This window comes from Monopterus albus, unplaced genomic scaffold (genome assembly GCF_001952655.1).
Source record: "Monopterus albus unplaced genomic scaffold, M_albus_1.0 scaffold147.1, whole genome shotgun sequence".
Taxonomy (NCBI): domain Eukaryota; kingdom Metazoa; phylum Chordata; class Actinopteri; order Synbranchiformes; family Synbranchidae; genus Monopterus; species Monopterus albus.
The window spans coordinates 999,808-1,022,063 of record NW_018128027.1 but is presented as its reverse complement, the minus strand read 5'-3'; the positions used below and the strand labels follow the sequence as shown (position 1 = coordinate 1,022,063).

The window sequence follows — 22,256 nt, the reverse complement described above, 5'->3', positions numbered from 1 at the left end:
TTGGGGCCTGAAAGTGCTTAGGCTGCGAGTACTGGGTTTAAGGAGCGAGGACATTATTGTAATGTTTTGCTTCCATTAGGGTAAGGGGATTCTGGGAGAGGAGGAGAAAAAAATGCAGTTTGTAATACTGCACTTTAAATTGCCTGGAAAATGGATGGGGAGAGGAACATTGTGCAGACAGTGCTAAAAGCAAATAACACATTCAAGGATTTCTCTCTCTCTCTCTGGTTCGTTCCCTCTCCCTCTCCACACACACATGAACCATTCTCTCTTTCTGGCAAAGCGATTGAAGCTCTCAGCTGGACAACAACAACAGGCAGTCGGTGAAGCACACGAGAGAAAGTGGGGAAAAAAGGGACATTCAGCAGATTTATGGAAATGAAGAGTGCATAGAGACTCTTAGGGAGACAGACACTTGAGTAAAGTGGGGTGTGCGTGTGTGTGTGGGGGGGCTAATCCTAGCTAGGAAAACAGATTTGGGGGGTGGGGGGCTTTACTGGCATTACAGAGCAGCATTCAATCTCCAGGTTGATTTCATCATGTTGGGAAATAACCTTTTACAGTGCCTTCCTCTCTCTCAGTCTTCATCTATCCACTCCCTCTGTCTCTCATTGACTTAACTGCTCTTTGGTGGGTGATAGAGAGGAGCAGTTTTTCAGTTTTCTGGGGTTTTTTTTTCAATATTGTGGGGATGCGCTTTTTTTTTTTAAATGAGCAGTTCTGCTGTTTTTAGTGATAGACGAGAAGTGGCCATAATTGCTGAAAACAATTTCCTGTCTGGCTGGCAGATGTGGCTTGTGGGTTAGCATTCATGTTACAAGTCTTTGGCAACAAGTTGTGGGCAAAACTAAAGGCTGGCCATCAATAAAACATAATGCTAAAACCTTGTGTCTATATGTGTTTCTATATACACCTGCTCACCATCACCTACAACAACTATCATTTGATCCAGTATATGTTTATTTAAAAATAAGTTTTAATACAAGCATTGTCAGAAAAGCAATATTTTGTTACGGTATACAGTACTTGCTGAGGGAACTTAGTTTGGAACAGTAGACTCTTATGGACTTGTTTTAAGCCAGTCTAGTTAAATTCTTTGTTTACATCTCTGTGCTAACACTTTGCCCTTCAAGTCCTCACATCCCCTCAGAACATCTTTCATTACAACAACCGCTGATGCTTCTTGCTGAGCTTTGCTAACATACAGTCTCTAATCTTCATGCACTTCTCCCTGGTATGAAAACAAACCACTTCTATGCCATTCCACAACTTTCACAGATGAGTCATCAAATACAACAGCTTCAGAAACATCTGTAAGACCTCATTTATATTTTTACACTGCTTCTCTCCTGCAGATCTCTCTGAGCTGACCTCAACAATCACTTCATCTAAATCACCAACGTCTCTTAGACCCCAGCCTGACTAGGCTGCTCAAAGATGTTTTACTCCTAATCAACATGTCCATATTAAATATGATCAATCTCTTTATATTAACAGGTTACGTTCCGCAGGCTTTTAAAGTTGCAGTAATTAAACCTCTACTCAAAAAGCCTACTCTTGACCCAGGTGTCCTAGCTAATTATAGACCAATATCCAATCACCCATTTATTTCTAAAATCCTTGAAAAAGCTGTTGAAAAGCAGTTATGTGACCACTTGCACAAGAATGATTTGTTTGAGGATTTTCAGTCAGGTTTTAGAGTCCATCATAGTACAGAAACCGCACTGGTGAAACGATCTTCTCCTAGCCTCAGACAAAGGACTTGTCTCCATACTTGTCCTCTTAGATCTCAGTGCTGCTTTTGACACCACTGATCACAACATCTTATTACGTGAGCAGGTATTCTGCTCGTCATCCTACTCAGAGATGTGCAAGAGAAGAGGAATGAATGGCCTCTTGGACTCATCACAAAGACTTTCCCCAGCCAGGATGGCAGAGTCAGGAAGATATCCGCAAGGGCGAACAGAGACTGTAACAGAGACCCATAAACGACTTGTCCTGCTTGTTCCTTTGGACAATGCCTAAAACAAACAAACAAACAAACAAACAAACAAACAAAAAAAACTATGGGCTCTAGGTATCCTTTACATTGTTTGTTGCTAGACGTTATGCATGGTAACATCTCTTGGATGTCGGATGGGGAGCATGTATTCTGCCTTTCAGGCTTCAAATTATCTTGTTTGAACGTCTAGTTTAGTCCATTAAGGGAAATATGTAAGCTCTAGCTAATTTTCTTGGTTTATAGTTCCCTCTAGTGGGTGAGCGTCTCCAACAGGAACTAAGTTTATATCCATTTCAGCCCAGACATTTTTAGGGATACACTCAAGACATAAGACGTAATAGTTTCATGGCTTTCTTTCAAGCTCTGGTGCGCCTTGGGTTAGCATAACATGTCAGTAAGTTTCTGGTGCTATGTTTACTCTATGTAGCATTATCTTGTGCCATTTTAATATAGTGTGTAGTTTGAGCGTTTTACATTGATGTTAACATATCCTGTTCCTCTCCATGTGTATTGGCAACACGACGTTAGCATTCTGTTAGCATTTGTAACCATCTTGCTTCCGGTCTTTTATCCTCTGTTAGTACAATGTTAACTTGGTGTATCGTGACTTCTAATGACAATTTATGTATAATGTATTCGGATCACATGTTAAAATAAAAATGCATGTCCTTTATTTCTGTTTCAGTTTTACAACAAAGAGGAAAGAAAGTATAAATTAGAGTTCTACAATAGAGCTACAAAGAATTATTCTTCATCGTCTCCGGAGTTTTCCTCTGTGGGCCTCTTGTGTTTAGCTCACTGCATAAGCTAAGCAGCTGACGTTTAGCTGAGGGCAGAAGAGCATGTTATTGGGATTAAAGGAACCACTCTAAGCTTATTTATCAGATAGATTCCAGTTTTTTTCATGTTAATGATGAATCTTCCATGGCGTTCCACAGGGCTCTGTGCTAGTTCAAATTCTCTTCACTTTATGCATGGTCCCTTTAGGCAATATTATCAGGAAACACAGCATATATTTCCATTGCTGTACAGGTGATACTCAGTTATATTTATCTATGAACAATCAGATCATCTGGTCAAACTTCAAGCATGTCTTAAAGACATAAAAGCCTAGATGAAACTCTGACAAAACCAAAGTTATTGTACTTGGACCTGAAAACCTAAAAAACATGCTGTCTAACCATATAGTTACTCTAGATGACATAGCTCTGGCCTCTGGTACTGCTGTGAGGAACCTTAAAGTCATTTTTGACCAAGATATGTTCTTTAAATCACACATAAACCAAGTCTCTAGAACTGCCTTCTTTCACCTGAGCAATATCGTAAAAATCAGGAGCATCCTGTCTCAAAGTGATGCTGAAAAACTGGTCCATGCATTTGTTACTTCCAGGCTGGACTACTGTAACTCTTTACTATCAGGGTGATGCTGAAAACCTGGTCCATGCATTTGTTACTTCCAGGCTGGACTACTGTAACTCTTTACTATCAGGATGTCCCAATAATTCCCTAAAAAGCCTCCAGTTAATCCAAAATGCTGCAGCCAGAGTACTGACAGGAACTAGCAAGAGAGATCATATCTATCCCATATTAGCTTCTCTTCACTGGCTTCCTGTAAAATCCAGAATAGAATTTAAAATCCTTCTCCTAACATACAAAGCCCTTAATGACAAGGCTCCATTATATCTTAAAGACCTCGTAGAGTGATATCATCCTAACAGAGCACTTCGCTCTCAGAGTGCAGGTTTACTTGTGGTTCCTAGAATCTACAGAAGTAGAATGGGAGGCAGAGCATTTAGCTATCAAGCTTCTCTCCTATGGAACCAACTCCCAGTCTCAGTTCTGGAGGCGGACACCCTCTCTACCTTTAAGATTAGACTTAAGACTTTCCTTTTTGATAAAGCTTATAGTTAGGGCTGGATCAGGTGACCCTGAGCCTTCCCTTAGTTATGCTGCTATAGGCCTAGGCTGCAGGGGGGCCCCATGATGCTCTAAGTTTCTTTACTCTCCTCTCTCTCCATACATGCCACCATTGCTAGTCATTAACTGTGTGTCTCCTGTCTCTCGTAGTGTGTCTCTCTCTCTATTCCTGTACCTTTCTGAAGGTATCCCTGGCTCCAGAGCTCTATGTGTCTGATGAGAAGTCACTTGCCACATCAACCTACCCAGTGTTTGATTCTTTGTTGTGTCTTGTTGCTTTTCTTTTTTTTAATTTTCTTTTCTCTCTCCTCTATCCACTCACCCTAACTGGTTGAGGCAGAAGGCCGCCCACCAAGAGCCGGGGTCTATTGGAGGTTTCTTCTGTTAAAGGGAGTTTTTCCTCCCCTTGTCGCCAGGTGTTTTCTCAAGGGGGATTTGTTGGGTGTTTCCTTTATAATAATAATGATAATAATAATAGCAAGGTCTAGACCTTATTTGGTTTGGTGCTATACAAATAAAATTGAACTGAACTGAATTTCAGACAAGAGTGTGATGCATGAGTCTGCATTTCTCATGAACATTATTATGTTGCACACATACAGAGACCACAGTGTCTTCTAAGGACATGCATAATACAAATCATGTCATAAACACACGCTGGCACATGCACACAAATCAGTCTTTGTAGACTTGCAATCTTCACTATTCTCTCATTGGACAAGGCCAAATATCAAATTCTACTCAGCAGCCAACGCACATACACACCTCTATCATGAGCCATAGGTGAGCGGGAGATTTGCGTGTGGACTCCATCTGGTCCATTCCCAGAGCTCTGTGGGGCCATGGTTGAACCTGCATGGCAACAAAAAGTCAGGACATGAAGATTCAGGCATATGCCAAAACATTTTAGGGTTACAATGGTGCAATTCTGTCTGTGTAACAAAAGCTGTCACATTAAAAGAAGTTCTTTTTGCATAAATTGAATTCCCATCTTTGCATGAAAGCAAGGTCAATTGAAAATGGATTTACAATTGCTTCCAATCTTTGAAGGAAACTACAGGAACTTATGTAACAATACAGCTCTTACTGACCCCCTTCTTTCTCTTAAATTTCTCTCAATGGCACAAAAGTTACCAGGGCCAAAACGTTTTCTGCCTTTTGATTGACAAAAGAGAAACAATGAGGAATCACTATTAAGATGAACGTTTTACTTTGACTGAGGTTGCCCTAACTTTGTTTCTTTAGTGCCAAATGTACTGCCCTTACAGACACAGTGAGCACTGGATGCAGTCATTGTACACTCTTTGTGATTTGCTATGAGTTGAATGACAAATGCGATTCCAGAGGACGTATCAAGTCACTGGAGCACGTGTCACTTCCTTGTGTAAGCATTAAAACCAGATGATCCCCTATAGAAAACCAGAACCATTTGAGGCTCATTGATTAGGTGGTTGTGCGGGTCTTCGATCTGCACATGTTCCATTGAAATCCAATAGTGACTTGAGGGTCTGATTAGGAAAATGGGTGACAGAGAGTATTGTGGATTGATTTGGCCCACAAGAAGGACAGATATGGCAAATTAACCTTTTATCTTTGAATTCAGACTTTAGACAATGAAGAGAGGAGCAGAGAAGGGAAATCTGGTTTGTTTTTTCTAATTTCACTGGCTCTACAGTATAATGCAAGTAACACAGTGTGATGTGGGAAACATACTGTACCCTATGTATATTGAGACAATTTATTTATGTATAAGCACATAAAAAACAAGTGTTGTACAATGTTTAAAGCAATAGGTTAAAATAATTTCCCCATTCATTTGAATGGGGCAAGATTTTCAAAATAAGCTAAATATTTCAAAGGTATGAGATTAAGAAAAATTCTGAAGAGAAGCATGAATGTCCTTGAAGAGCTGAACAGTTTGATACCTGAAATAGCTGAAAGTATGCTGAAGTAGAATTTCCCCCATTCATTTAAATGGGGCAAAATTTTCAAAATAAAGCTAAATATTTTAAAAGTGTGATGTTTTGAAAAATTCTGAATAAAAGCATGAATGTCCTTGAGGAGCTGAACATTTTGATACCTGAAATAGCTCATAAGGTATGCTGAACTTGAATTTTCCCATTCATTTGAATGGGGCAAATTTTCAAAATAAACCTAAATATTTCATAAGTATGAAGTTTAGAAAATTTCTGAAGAGAAGCATGAATGTCCTTGAGGAGCTCAACATTTTGATAGCTGAAAGTATGCTGAAGTAGAATTTCTCCCATTCTTTTGTATGGGGCAAGATTTTCAAAATAAGCTAAATATTAAAAAGGTATGAGAGAATTAGAAAAATTTTGAAAAGAAGCATGAATGTCCTTGAAGAGCTGAACAGTTTGATACCTGAAATAGCTGAAAGTATGCTGAAGTAGAATTTTCCAATTCATTTGAATGTGGCAAGATTTAGAAAATAAGGCTAAATATTTTAAAAGTATGAAATTTAGAAAAATTCAGCATAGAAGCATGAATGTCCTTGAAGAGCTGAACATTTTGATACCTGAAATTATGCTGAAGTAAAATTTCCCCATTCATTTCAATGGGGCATGATTTTCAAAATAAAGCTAAATATTTCAAAGGTATGAGATTTAGAAAAATTGAGTAGTAGCATCAATGTCCTTAAAGAGCTGAACATTTTGATACCTGAAATAGCTGAAATTATGCTGAAGTAGAATTTCCCCCATTCATTTGAATGGGGCAAAACTTTCAAAATAAAGCTAAATATTTCTAAGGTATAAAGTTTAAAAAAATTTGGAAGAAAAGCATGAATGTCCTTGAGGAGCTCAACATTTTGATAGCTGAAAGTATGGTGAAGTTGAATTTCTGCTGAATCAGCATCCATACAATAAAGAACAGGAGAGCAGTGATTGTGTGGATGCTTTACAGCATCCACACAATCACTGTCAAAGATCACACCCAGGTTTTTTGCATAAGGTTTACAGTAGGGTATTAACGAAGCAACGTAACCATAAGGAGAAATGAGGGAGTCCCCGGGTCCAAAGACCACAGTGTCAGCTTTCCGTTTGTTTAAATTAAGAAAATTTAACAACATCCAAGCTTTACTGTCCTTCAGACAATCTAGTAGGGACTTTATAGAGTTCCTAATTCAAACCGTCTTTGGTGGCAGATAAATTTGTCTATATATATGCACGTATGCAGTGATGATGCAGTCATCGTATGTCAGTGCATAATTTTACAATTGCGGTACTTGATTTAACTTGCCTTTATAGAAACAGGAATATGTGCTAAAAGTAATCACCGACTCTGGATGAATCATGTGGAGTGATGCATTAATACAATTTTGTTGATACGGTGTCTTGAAACCTGACAGTGGATATACTGTAAATCCCCTGTTATGGAGGAAACACTTCACATTAATCAATCACACAATCAAAAGTGTGCTTTATGTGTATAACAACATTTCCATTCACCCAGCTGCCTACACACATAGACACACAAGTAATTGCACAAACAAGTTTAAATAAATGCACTCAAGCGCACAACAAAACACATTTAAGAGCACAAAGGCACATGTGATATGTGCTCAAATGGTCTCACACACATACAGATGCCACACAAACAGATCCAGTGGCGCTGCTTCAAAGAGAGAATTTTTGATTAGTGACTCTGTCACCATGTGGTGGGAGGCAAGTGGAAACGTCAGTGAGCAAACACTGAAGAAACTCTAAGATAACAGTGGCTACGTGCTTCGATATGCGTATGTACCAGTGATGAAAGAAGGACCCATGAAGGACACCGTAACAAAATACAAAGTAGTAGCAAACTGTAAAACAAATTCCAGTAAAAGTCCTCAATTAAAGAGTTTTAAGTCAAATTACCTGAGAAATGGATGATATTAATGTAATTAGCGTGTAAGTTGCAGTTGGTTGATTGGTAGCAAATTTTGTGAGTTTAATCTGAAGAAGCTGCTCATATATTATTGTCTAAATAAATAAGTAGCAACTAAAGCTCTCTAATGGACATAGTTGCATACAGTAGGAATATTTAAGTGTTGTACCCGGTACAACGTACAAGTTCCAATGAACATAAGCTTAAGTATAGTAGTTGAAAAAACTTACTTAGCTACTTTCCATTACTGATATGTACTGTGTATACTTTATGTTTGTGCATCTTTCTGCGTCTGTGTGTACTGTATATTAACACTTTATTGTACTGCTTATGTTGGATGTGTCTGCTTGGAGCAGCCAAAAGACAGGGTCGTAGCCACTTGTTGCCAGGGGGACAGATTTAGCTGCAGTATGGGTTAAGACATGTGGGTGGTTAGTGAGGACACGGTAGACATTTACTGAACCCTTAAACAATGAAAGACGACCCTGCAATAAAGGCTAGCTTTTGTTTTTGTGTGTGTGCAGGGTTGCATGCCAGGCACCAGCTATGCTGTCAGACTCTGTTTGTTTGGATGGCAGAGTGGTGGTGGCAGCAGCTTGAACTGTATGTGTGTGTGTTACTGCCTGCTGCTATGAAGGCATAAATAGGGAACAGCAGCCTCTCTGCACATACCCATGTAAACTGTCACCAGAGATGAGATTAATGCAACAATATGATCGCCTGTTTGTGTGTGTGTGAATGAGAGAGAAATAGTAGTATAGCTGAGTATAAGGCCTCGGCCTCAACCCCCCCACCCCCGCTTTCTTTCCATTGAATGAGTGAACCTTTGAGTAGTTTGTAATTATTTCACTACTAATTATTGTTCAAACAAAGCCTCTTCTCACATTTTCTCCTCTTCCCTTCTGCCCTTGCCTTCTTCTCGCCTCTTCTCTCTTCACCATCATTTTTAACAAGGTGCCATTAAATAATTACGTCCAAATAAAACAAACAGGCTCCACAGTGTGTCTTGGCACGTTTAATCCGTACCATTAATAATTCATACGCTGAATCTTTGACGTGCACTTCTTCTCTGGGTGCCACTGAGAGAGAGAGGGGGGAGAGAGAGCCAAATGTCAGCATGAGCTGACTGTATATCTTTCTCTGTCCGTAAGGGAAAAAAAAAACAACAGCTTCACAAGCTATGAATGAAGATGTTAAACAAACAAATGGTACAGAAATTCTTTCACCATCCAGGATCCTTTTACTGATGCGGTGTGTGTCTGTGTGAATTAATATCTGTACTGATCTGATCGTAAGCATATCTGACTGTAACTATGAGGATCTATGCAATATGTAACTTTAAATACAGTGGGTTCTCATTGTTGTATTGTTTTGTTTTTTTAATCTTAAACTCCATATGTGTTCATGTGTATGTGTTTAAAGGCGTCTTTTATTCAGTGTTTAGATTTCTTTGTTCCTTATAGTGCTAGTGTCCCCATAGGTGCTCTATAACACACTTAGCACATGTGGCGTGGCGATATAGTTCTGTCCCTCAGTTTTTATCCACTAGTTGCAATTTGCACTTTCACGAGCGCCCAGCTGAGCACACACAAATGAAAAGCCATACCCCTCACATCCGCACATACTGAGTTTAAAACAATGGGAGCAGTAGTTTCAGATAAAGAAAAGTGTTTTTACATTTACTTCATTGCAATTAAATGATACTTTTTAACTGGATGTTTTCATTTTTTCTGTGATTCTTTTGCTCTTCAAACAACATATTCGTGAAAGACCTGAGAGCACAAGTAAAAACATTTGCCCTTAACACTGATCTATCAGAGAACATCAGGCTTTAAAGATGAACAGAAATAATCACGCTGATGGAGTTTTAGAAGGACAGGATCTACTACATGAAGACCAAGAGTGAACGGGGTGGGGTGGGGGGGCTGAAGAGTCAAATAGCTGTAGTTTCCGTTTTGTAAAAAGGCACTTAGCAAGCACATCCATTTTCTACTCTTTCCTCATGACACAAGGCAGCAGGGCCAAAAGTAATGAGAGTTCATTGCATTTTTGGAGATAATGCTCCCCTCTAAAAACCCAATACACATTCTGTATTTCTCTTTTACAAGGAGAGGCAACCCTGAGACTCCTTTGAAGAGAGGGAGTGTGGTCTTTGAAGCTTTTTTCATCAGGGTTTCAAATGCAAATGCTGAGGAAGTTCAAAGCAGAGGGAGAGTACTTGCGGCCATAGTTCTGTTTTATTTCAGGGCCCTGGTAATATTAAGCTTAGGATCTACTGTATTTGTGTGTATGTGAGTGTGTGTAAACCAGAAAGTCAACTAGCGAGTCAGTGACTTTTATTAATTGCCAATAAAAAAAGGCACCGGTGTGTATTAGCAAACACGAGTGTACATGCCTGAAAGGGTTGCAGATACATTATATGTATACTCAAAGATGCAGTGATGCCTCTACAGTATATGCTCACACACATTCACAGACTGTGTTTCTGACTATTGCAGACCCTCTGGAGAGAGCAGAGGACAATTTTGCTAAAGTGAGGTAACAGCAGTGAATACAAATAGGCCGGTGTAGAACACAGAGAAAGGGCTGCTTCAGCACCATCTTATAATACAACCCTTAGGGTGAAAACGCACACACACCTGTACCATCCAACACACACACCAAGGTAATGTCCCCTACTTGCTGTGTCTTTAGGGGAAAGAGGCAGATAAACAGCAGGCTCCAATAATGGTGGTTTAGATTTCAATGGGTGCGAGTCAATGCCTCTCCAAGCCGGGGGCTAATGCCAGTTAACTCTCCCTGTAGGGGACGAGCGCAGGCCTGCAGTGGCTCACAAAACAAACGCTCTCCCAAGATCCTCATTACTTCCAACGCTGAGTAGCAACTGTAAGTAAAGCAAAACTGCAGCTTAAGCTAAAAAACAGCAAGCAGGATGCGGGGGAGAGAGAGAGCAATGGAGTGAGAGAAAGCAAGAAAATAGGTTTGGGGAGGGAAAATAATTGTGCACTGTGCTCCAGCTAGTTTTTTCCAGTCGGACAGAGTTAGAATGGGATTTCTCTAAATGGCTAACACAGCAAGCAGGCATGGTTTTTTTTCTATTTTGGCCAGTGGTGTGCTTTGTGAATATTATGCCTGTGGGGAGGGCATTTTGCTGTTTGATTTTGAACACGAGCAGCCATCAGGAGTAGGAAAAACAGAAGCATGTGGGATTGCGGGGAAAGAGCTTATATGGTGGGGGGAGGAGATAAAAAAGAAAAAAAGGAGGACAGAAGCAGAGAAAGAGAGCTGGAGGAGAACTGTGAAGACATAAGAGAGAGGAACAAAGGCAGAAATGTGGATGGAAAATTCAGCCGTGTTCCTCGGTGGGAGTCCTGTACCACAGCAACGCTCTGAGCAAAGAAAGCAGCAGAGACAAACAGAGAAACTGTAGGGTGGAAAGGGTGGGGATGAGGGAACGTAAGACACAAGAGGGAACATAAGAGAAAGTAAGAATGATAAAAATAATGAGAGAAAGAGAGAGGGACAGGGACCGCCAGAGGCAGTGTTCCCACTATGCAGCCTCTCAGGGAGTGGTGTGACTACAAAACTCGCATGACTCTACACACTCCACACAGCAGAATACACTTGCATAAAAACCCAACCCCCCACCCACTCTCGTCCAATGCGTTCTTGTAATAACTTTCACCACTAACAGAGGGAATATGATATGTTTTGGTTGAACATCCCTGTGGGGTCTTTTCTGGTACAGTATTTTGCAAAATTTGTTTTTCTCTCTCGTTGGGAAAGTTGTTTAGTGATATCGTTTTTTAAAATGGCCAATTTTTGCATGCAAGCCTAATTTGACTCTCCAATTTCTTCCAGGCATCGACGCTTGACCTTTGGCCGTGGTGTGTTAAAAGAGCAACAGACTTTTTGTCCGTAGTTTTCATTAGCATAATTAGAGATAGAAATGTGTTTTTACAATGTAAAAGTGAACACAAAGCACAGGCTAGGCTGGGAGACAATGTAAAGGACAAAGCGGATGTAAAGCGGGTTGGAGGAGATTCGTAGGGAAGGACCCTTGGGCAAACAAACTGGACAGGCCTGGCCTTCTCTCCCTCTCTGTCTCCCAGCCTCTATCTACCCTTCTTTCTCTTTCCATGACCTTTCTGTTCTTTTCTAGGCCCTGGAAGCACTTGAAGCGAAGAGCAGATAAACAGCTTAAACTCTCCCGAGCACTCGCCTGCAAGCTTCAATCATCTATTTAGAAGAAAATAAAAACTTGAAGAGGTGAGGAGAGATGGAAAAGGGAGGAGAGGAGAGGGGAGGACAAGGGGAATTGGGGAAGGATGGAGGGCAGGCAGGCACTATTAACTGGACCTTGGCGGACCTTGGTGGAGAGAGAAGAAAATAGAGGAAAATAGAAGCGGGAGAAATGAGTATTTTTGATTTTTTGAGTTGGCTGGCCCATAGAGGAGTGTGGATGTGCCCTGTGTCAATTAGTAGCTGCACAATGTGGGAAAGTATTGCAGTTTGGCCTTCAAAGGCAGGCACACATGCAGACACAAATGTGTAAACACGGGTACGCACAGAGATGAAAACACCAACAAACACAGAACAGACCTGAAAACTAGCATAAATACACACGCAGTTCCAGTGTAGTTAACTGTGTATCTGGTGGAGCTTTTAATTGAAAGCAAACACAAAGATCACCATGGTGACAGGGGGGGAATAAGACCACGACTTGTTTTTTAAGCTGTGAAATGATTATTTTGTGAACAAAACAGAACTTGAATGGAGAACAGACTGTATTTTGTTGTAGCCTGAGTGATAACAGCATCAAAACATTCTTCCCTATCTTTGAATGGCAATCCCAAAGTTTATGTGAACAATAACCCAACATACAGTATACTGCAATACAGAGACAGAGCACATTTACAGTGAGCCATGCCCACACCAGGGGGAGCGACAATTCATCTCACGCCACTGACTCTGTAATGAGTAAAGGTGCCTCTTTGACAAATCAGTTGTTTTTTTTGTTTTTTTTTTTACAAAAAAACTAAAAAATGTCTAAAAGCTACTGTGTGGTAGGATGCATTACCAAGAAGGCAAAGAACAAGGAATTACAGTTTTAAAAGCTGCTGAAAAAAAAACAACTTTAAAAAGAGAAAAGTGAGGCATTAGCAGAAAAAAAACAGGGAAACTGTGGAATCCTGACACTCGACATGCCTTTGTGTACAACAAGCATTGTATCACTGTTAGGTCCAATTTCCAAATGTCATTTTAGGTTACTATATTTCTGTAGGTTAAGGAAAAGCATTTTGACAGTATACAACTTGAGTTATAAATCAGAAAGCTATGCAGACCAATGTCTGCAAGTGCCTTAGCTACTGTACAGTACTGTAGCGTGCTAACACACAGCTATTACCACCATCATTTTAGTTACCAGCTGCACCCCAGCTCCCTCTAGATCTAGCTCTATTTTGGAAATAAATAAACTGTAATGCTAATTTTCCTCCCTCACGTTATGTGTTAGGAAGCTATAGTACTGTAGATAGATTAAAACACCTACAAACATATCTAGATGCCTGCAGCACAAGTAGACATATCGAACCAGGTTCCCTGTTTCCCTGCTGTGCCTGCCAATGCCTCAGCTTCATCCAAAATTTGTCTTCTTAAAGCTTAGTTTTTTTGTTTGGCAACTTTTAAAACTTTAACTCTGGGTTCTTTGCCTTCTTGACAGTGGATCCTACCACACAGCTGGTTTTAGGGATTTTTCACTTAAAAAAAAACAAAACTGAACTGTCAGACACCTTTTCACAATGCAAAGTCGATGGAGAGTGAAGAACTGCGTTGTGCTCTGTCTGAATATACGGACTGCAGATAAACGGGAAAAAAAAGAACTTGAATAAACAACTGGAGAAACAAATGGTACTGCTATATTGAGCATGCAGGCCTCCAAGATCTCAACCCAAATGAACTACGGGTGATTTTGTAGCAGCAGCCTACTTCCCAGAGAACTGCCACTACGTTCAGGTCAGATCATAGAGTCTGAAGAGCAGTGTATATTTTGTTGACACTGAAATTTGCTGTGGAATATTCCCTCACATAGCAGCAAATATCTCTGCACCTTATTGCCTCTAACCTATCAGCAACAGTGACCTGGCTGATGACAGCTGAGTTTCTATGCTCACTTTGTGTGAAGTTTGATTTAATATGTATCAGTTTCAGCCCTGAACATGGATATGCCTCCGACTCGTGCTTGGGAAGAGAAGTGACAGGTATACTAAGGCGGACAGGAAGTGAAGCAATACTGACGGGCTATCAACCTAGCCCATGTACACACTCAAACCAAACAGCTATATCAAAAAATATTTTGAAAAGCCAAGCATGCACATGCAAAAGAGCACTTTTAATTAATTCTGTGGTTGCTACAGTTAGAAAGAAATTAACTGAGTTACTCTGAAGGCTTAACATTTTCAGGACCTTGTGTTCTGCACCTGACTGGTTGCCTTTGCCTCTCTCCCCTACAGCTCGGAGTCAGTGATGGAAGCTTGAATGCCCGTGCTCCCATTCTGCCTCACATCCATCCGGATGAGAGACAAATGTCTGCTTGCCTCGACCCCGATGCCTCATGGAATGAGAAAAATATTCTGAGGGTGCTCTGAATTACTTCAGAGACACTGGGAGGAAGGAGGGGTGTGTGTATGAGAGTCTCTTTTTGTGTATGTATGTGTGTGTATATATGAGGTGGAGGAAGAGGCGGGGGAGGTTGGCGGTTGAGCAATGTGATTTCTGCTCGACTGTCACAAATCTAGCGCAACAGGAAAATCAATTTGGCCCAGTGTGTACCTTTTTGGCTCTGGGAGAGAATCCAAATAGCAAGGCAAGGCCCAGATAATGTTACAGTGTATTGGATTTGCTTCATGGAAAGATGGAGAAAGCAAGAGAGAGAGAAAAAGGAAGAGAGAGAGAAGAAAGAAGAGGAGAAGTGAGGAGATGGGGGAATCACAGGCATGCCATGGAACTCATGCAAGATAGATTTGTGCAAGTGTGTATGGGTGTGTGATAGGCTGGCAATGTGTCAGTCTTTATAAACACATACAGTATGCTCCAACAACACTGTCACTCATCCAAGCAAGCACATATACAGTACGTGATAAAAATGTGTGACCACATTGTGTAGTGTGAAGCCATGAAATCAACTGTTTATAGATATGTGTGCTCATGTGCAGCTGTGTATGCCTTTGTATTATTTTTGTGTGCATGTGTGTTTGACAGTCAGGTGAAAGAATGACATGATGAAATTGTTCTCCTCTGACTGCTGTCAAGGGTAAATGTGTGTCCTGTGAGATTTATATTCACTACCAGTTAAAAGTGTGGACACATTTTCCCACTGAATTGACTGGGAAAATTTAATGGAAAAGTCAATGGGAAAGTGTGTCCACACGTTTGACTGCTAGTATCTATATCTATATCTACTGTATATCTGTATCGGTGTCCATATCCATATCCATGTGTGTGGTGTGTAAACATTTATGACACTTTAAGACTTTGGTTTGGGAGCCAGTAGTTTAAGAAGTACAAAAGGTACAAAAATATTAGCATTAAAACATACTTAAATTACTATAAGTAAAAGTACTCTTTATGCAGATTAACACATTTAATTTGGATATTTGGGTTATAATTACTGATGCATTATTGTGTTTATCACTTGAATGTTGCAGCTGGTAAAGGGGGAGCTAGTTTTAACTAGCATGTATGAATAAAATTTCAGTCAGTGCAGAGCAACAAGAGAATTTTCCACCAGAGATCAATAAAGTCTTATGACTCTACTTTTAAATTAATGTGATTCTGAAAAGTAACTAGTAACTTAAGTTAAAAAATAGTATAAAATTTGCCTATAAAATTAAATTAAATTACAATTGAAGTATGAAGTAGTACAAAATATAACTACTCAAGTAAAGTACAGATACCTCAAAATTGTACTTAAGTAAGGCACTTCAGTAAATGTACTTATTCACCACTGCTGGCAGCTACAAACTGTCTCAGTATTCTCTGGATTTATGCTGACAATTGAAATCATAAGACATTTACCGCACAGCTACACTGGTGCTTAACAGAAGAACATATTTCAAAATAGCTAAAGCATCAATGTAAACAACTGATTCTGACACAGTCGGGGCACAGAATCCATTCTAGAAGATCCTAATTTCTCCACTGTCAGTGGCCTTATTGGAGCAGAATGCAATGCAGCCACAAGATATGTTGTGTTTTGACATTTTCTTGACTGGAGCTCAAACTACTGCAGATAAAAACAGTCTTAGTGTCTCACAGTAATTAATGAGCTTATTAATGTTTGTCTTATTTTGTTTATTTAGAGGATGCTGTTGTTTGCACAACTGGTTTGAATAATGAAGAATGTGTAGGTGTTCCGGGCATGTCCCACCAGGAGGAGGCCCCGGGGAAGACCCAGGACACGCTGGAGGGACTATGTCTCTCGGCTGGCCTGGTAATGCCTCAATATCCACCTGGAGGAGTTGGAGGAAGTGTCTAGGGAGAGGGATGTCTGGGCATCTTTGCTTAGACTGCTGCCCCCGCGACCCGGGCCCGGATAAGCGGAGGAAAATGGATGGATGGATGGATGGAGGTGTTTGTAAGCTGCATGTTTTTTATGGCTGCAGAAGTAACAGAAGTGGGAGTGCTTAAGATACAAATCTCACAAAACAACCCACATGCACATATACACAGTGCTGCTTGTTAACTCCCTTGCTTCCCCCTCTTCGCACTGTCTTGTGCTAAACTAAAACAACATTAACCAAGTGTCCTAACTTGTGATGAAGTATTAGAAAGTGGAGTGTTAGCAATCAGATGTCTGCTAACCATATTAGTTCTCCTGTGTCTCTCTTAGGATGGCTGCTCCTTGATCTAATTCAAACTGATTGTAGTACAGCCTCTAAAACATGCCAGATGTTAGTCACTGCTCCACGCTTTATCACCATTTATTTGGCATAGGGAATATTTTTAAATATTTTCTTATTAATCACATCCCAGCGATCGGTTTCGCTTCCCATCTTTGCCGCCTCATTCCGGATTCTCGTCATAATTCTTGGCACAAGCGCCTAGAAAACAACTGTCCAAGTTTTTCATTAGCGTCAGTCATTCTAGTGACCGGCTGCGGGGAGAAAAGGAGGAGGAGGAGGAGCTCACATCAGGATCTCATTCAAGACATTTTGCCCCGCCTCGTCAGAGTGACTGACAGGTCTGAGACATGCTGATGTGCAGGTCAGCCACTCAGTCGGGCAGAGAGGTGGTGGGATGATGCACACACACACACACACACACACACACACACACACACACACACACACACACACACACACACACACACACCTGTCTGTCTGTGGCAAATCAAATCCACACTTGTTTATAATGCTCAGTGTTTATCTAAATGGTTATACACTCTGCTTTGGCCTCAGGAGACAGACACAGCATGCATTGTCTGATAATCCTGTTGGTGTCTTGTTTGGCCTGCCATATCTTAGATAAGGCTATAAATCAGATGGGAGGTTCTCTACTACCAGACAGTCTCAATTCATTAACAGTCAGACTGGAGAGGAAATACTGCCTGGACAGAAATGCTGGAAATGTTGGAGATGGACTTCTGACTAAAATTCCACTGCAAGGCAGGGACACATTTCTACAACACTGTGATCAAAGACCTACAAAACCCTACCACAAGGACAAAAACTGTGTGACAATACAGAGACATACCGTAAGCACTCAGCACTAAGCTGTAATTAGGATTTCATTTGGACCAGAGATATCAAAGTCTAGACAAGCTGAACTGATATTATTTGGTCTTCTGCTGCAGTGTGCACTCAGCCTCATCCTCTGTCCAGTCCAGATGAGTGAAAATTGATCTGAGGGGATAATACAGTGAGCTGTGCTCAGGAAGAAGATGCTATTAGACCAGGATATTGACACCTTTATACTACATATCAACTGGACAGCTCTAAAAAGAGGTGAAACAATGCTCATCTACAGTACCTCTCCAACAGTCACAATGCGTACAGTAGATTTACATGGACAATATTTTTATTAGTAATTATATAAAAAAAACCCAAGAAAGACAAGTTCCTTGTCTTTATCTTGGGGGTGTGGATGGCTGTGGCTCAGGAGGTAGAGCGGGTCATTTCCTAACCGGAAGATTAGAGGTTCGATTCCTGGCTTGTCCAGCCAACATGTCGAAGTGTCCTTGAGCAAGATGCTGTTGCTCCCGGTGATAACACCGATGTGTGGGTGAATGGCCAAGTAGTGCGAAAGCGCTTTGAGTGTGCTGTAAAGCGTAGAAAAGCGCTATACAAGTATAAGACCATTTACCATCTCTTGGGTTATAGAAAGGTATGATCCAAAAGCTTTAGTTTTGTGATACTCTCTCAGAGTGCACTACATTTAAATATGCATGCTGTTATTTGTGGAACACGTACACCTTCTCTGCATCAGGGTCAGTTTCCTACATGACCTTTTTAAAATCCTCCTTAAATGCACATATTTTAAAACAAATGAAATCAGGCTTAGGTCTGTAAATAGTAAACTAAATGGAAAGGTCAAGCACAAACTAAGTGTGATAACTGTGTTATGCTTATTTACCTATGGCACTGCCTTAACGATTATAACTTTTAAACAGCAAACACTTACCCAATCAGTGATGTCACAGGAGCTATTTTTTATCAGCTGCCAAAGGCAATACACCTGATGTGACATCACTGATTGGGCTTTGTTTGTGATTGGTTTCTAATTTCCTTTGTTTAGTGGCACAAAACAATTTCCCTTCAAGCTGTAAAGCAATTTTGCAAATTTTCTAGTTTCCAGGGAACCTACCACAGCGGTATACAATCTAAAATGCAGTGAAGTGTCTGGTTCTGACAATTATATTATATTGTATTATATATATTATTATTATATTGCAGCATTTGATTCTGCTTAAAGTGTCTTAGATTTTGTGTTACTTATTTGTGTTACATGCTTAATTGCACAATGACTCTGCTGCACATGCTGCTCCCATGCAGCATACATTTGCTGTTATATTTTTTATATATTTTTTATTATATTGCTGTATTTGTTGCTGCTTAAAGTGCCTTAGATTTTGTGTTACTTATTTATCTACTTTATATTTAATTTGTATTTTGCGGCATTCATGTGGACGGCAAAGTAAGAATTTCATTGTACAGGGAAACACGTTTCCTAACTGTGCATATGACAAATAAACACTTTGAACTTTGAACAACAAATCTTGTCACTGGTAGTTTTGTTTCTTTGTGGTGATTAAGAGAATAAAGTTATCAAGTTGCAGCTTTTAATTGGATAAAACTGGACTATCAACATGTATATGCACATACTTTGAGAGGCTCTGATGGTAAACTTACCTGGTGCAGCGGTGTTGGCAGATGGTCCACTGGCAGGAGAGATGGGTCCAGAGCCAGACCGGGACTGCTGGGACTGAGTGGAACCTGCAGGGGAGCCCACAGAGGAGGGAGAGGGCCCACTCCTCTGGCTGGGAAGGTGGGGGGAGGCATGAGGGGAGAAAGGCGACTGGCCCTGATTATTGGCGCCTCCGTGCTCCACTTGGCTACTACTGCTGCTGCTGCTGGAAGAGCCGCCAGCGCTCACGGCCAAGCCCAGTCCCACTTCTGTCCCAGTGGGGAGGTCATCAATCGAGCCGGACAGATCCTGGAACATAAGAAAGGACTTAACAGTGAGTATTTATGAAGTTTACTCAAGCATGTGATCAGAAGTGACACAGCAGGTGGCAAATTTAAGCACAACATTTTCCTGGTGCATATTATGATATAATAAAACACTGCAACTATTTCAGCATAATTGAGATATGATTGTTTGGCTGAAAAAACATTATATAATGTATAAAAAAGAAATGAAATACAAAGCGAAGAAGCAACATATTTCCAATGCTTTTATAAGACACTACAGGTTAAAAGTTTACACTCTGTGCCCCCAAAGAGCACTTGATTTTTTGTGGCCTACTGTAATCACTGAGATTAATTCTCAGAAGTCATAGTGAGAGTGGTTAATATGACACAAGAGCAGGCAGTACCCCTCAGTAGAAGCTACCAATGTACACCAGCTGGCGTAGTGAAAATGAATTGTAGTGGGTTTTCATACAGACCAAGATTGTGTATTTTTATGTAAGTGTGTGTGTGTTCGCTTAGATAGGTTGGATGGATGGAAGAGAGGCAGTTTGTGAAATAAAGAGAAGAGGAGATATGATGTAATGCAATGTGATGGCTGCCCCCTAACCACACACCGCTGAACACACCCACCAGCACACACTCACAGACTGCGCCCCAGCTGTAGCCGAATATGCAGGAAGTCACCTGTAAATGACCTTGGTTTCCTGACTGGTGTCCACTTTAGGAGGAAGGGGAAGAGTTACGGGTATAAACCAGCTGATCCTACCTGCTATACCAAGCCTGGTGACCTCCATTCTTGTCTCACCTGAGTCCAGTACAACCATTACTGTTATCACAGAGAGTCATGTTTCTATTAGTCTGTTTGTGTCACTTAAGTCACTGTGTGGTCTTAAACTCAAAACAAACCCAACTTTACATTCACATTCGCAAGCATACACAAAATGACTTTTTTCAGGCTTGTTCTATTATTGCTTGCTATGCAATTTTCTGTCCAGCAGACCGGTGAATGTTTAATACATACACAAAAATTCTGCACTCAATTAAAGTATAGCATGCAGCAGTCATCACATGTCTGAGCAGAAGACAGGGGGTCAGTGTAATATATTACTGTAGAAGGTTGGCGGAACCTTTGACAGACTGCTGTTTCCTGCGGTAAACCGTACTTATTTCCTGTTTTCTGTATTTGCACTGCGTTGTGCTTGCTTCCAGATTGTTTAGGAATATTGCAAAAATCAGGAGCATCTTGTCTCAAAGTGATGCTGAAAAACTGGTCCATGCATTTGTTACTTCCAGGCTGGACTACTGTAACTCTTTACTATCAGGATGTCCCAATAATTCCCTAAAAAGCCTCCAGTTAATCCAAAATGCTGCAGCCAGAGTACTGACAGGAACTAGCAAGAGAGATCATATCTCTCCCATATTAGCTTCTCTCCACTGGCTCCCTGTAAAATTCAGAATAGAATTCAAAATCCTTCTCCTAACATACAAAGCCCTTAATAACAAGGCTCCATTGTATCATAAAGACCTCGTAGAGCCTTATCATCCTAACAGAGCACTTCACTCTCAGAGTAGCTTATAGTTGGGGCTGGATCAGGTGACCCTGAGCCTTCCCTTAGTTATGCTGTTATAGGCCTAGGCTGCTGGGGGGCCCCATGATGCTCTGAGTTTCTTTCCCCTCCCCTCCTGCTCTGCTCTCCTCTCCTCTCCTCTCCTCTCTCTCCCTATGCTTCTATATGCCACCATTGCACATCACTAACTTTGTGTCTCCTCTCTCCCGTAGTGTGTCCTCTCTCTCTCCCTGTACCTTTCTACAGGTTGCCCTGGCCCTGGAGCTCTACGTCTCTGATGAGCAGTCACCAGTGTTTGATTGTTGTGTCTTGTTGCTTTTCTTCTTTTGTCTCTCCTCTATCCACTCACCCCAACCGGTCGAGGCAGAAGGCCACCCACCAAGAGCCAGGGTCTGTCGGAGGTTTCTTCCGTTAAAGGGAGTTTTCCCTCCCCATTGTCACCAAGTGCTTGCTCAAGGGGGATTTGTTGGGTTTTCCCTCTGTAATAATATTGATAACAGTAAGGTCTAGACCTTACTTTGTAAAGTGTCCTGAGATGACTTTTGTTGTGATACAAATAAAATTTGATTTGATTTGATTTGATTTGGACAGCAAATGTCAGACTGTACATGTTACAGCAAAAACAACCACACCCAACCATAAGTTGCAACCAGCCCACTTGAAAAATCTTATATTCTCAGGTTTTCCTGTAGACTGTAGATTGAAAAACACTGAGTCTGGATCATATGAAAATTGTCAAATTCAAAATATTGGCTGAAAGGTTCAATTTAGCTACTTTAATCAAGACTATAAATAAAATAAATATCTCAGAGCCTGTCTGTGCCTTGAGTGGACTGGCTGTCAAAATTGGTTTTGAATTTATGCATCTCTATCAAATAGTCAATTCTGTTTCAACAGCAGGCAAACACTGTAGTTTTTCTCATTTCCTCAGTGCCGTGTTATTTCATATAAAAGGTGAGACTGGTGTCTCCCATCTCTTTCTATCCATGCATGGTCAAGCCTGTGGAACAGACAACCAAGTCAGTGTGGCTGCTTGTTTTGCTTAATGCAGTATCAGTAGTGACACGCAAAGCCTTTGTTTCTCATCATGGTGCTGTGAGTGCCCACCCACTCTGCCAGCCTGTTGCCTGGCATTGTCTTCCCTTGCACGACTGAGCACATGGGTCACACGCTTTCCTATCTCTCTTCTACTCC

The 22,256-nt window shown here is 40.8% G+C and overlaps 1 protein-coding gene across 1 annotated transcript in view; it reads right to left on the bottom strand.

The window, feature by feature from the left end:
- LOC109968355 (AT-rich interactive domain-containing protein 1B-like) overlaps window positions 1–22,256 on the bottom strand; it is a 197,378-nt gene that overhangs the window by 35,886 nt on the left and 139,236 nt on the right. Inside the window, exons 6-7 of the mRNA XM_020614568.1 lie at window positions 19,213–19,516; window positions 4,685–4,771 (exon numbers count right to left, since the gene is read on the bottom strand). Coding sequence (XP_020470224.1) covers window positions 4,685–4,771; window positions 19,213–19,516 — 391 coding nt within the window. The remainder of the gene's footprint in view (window positions 1–4,684; window positions 4,772–19,212; window positions 19,517–22,256) is intronic.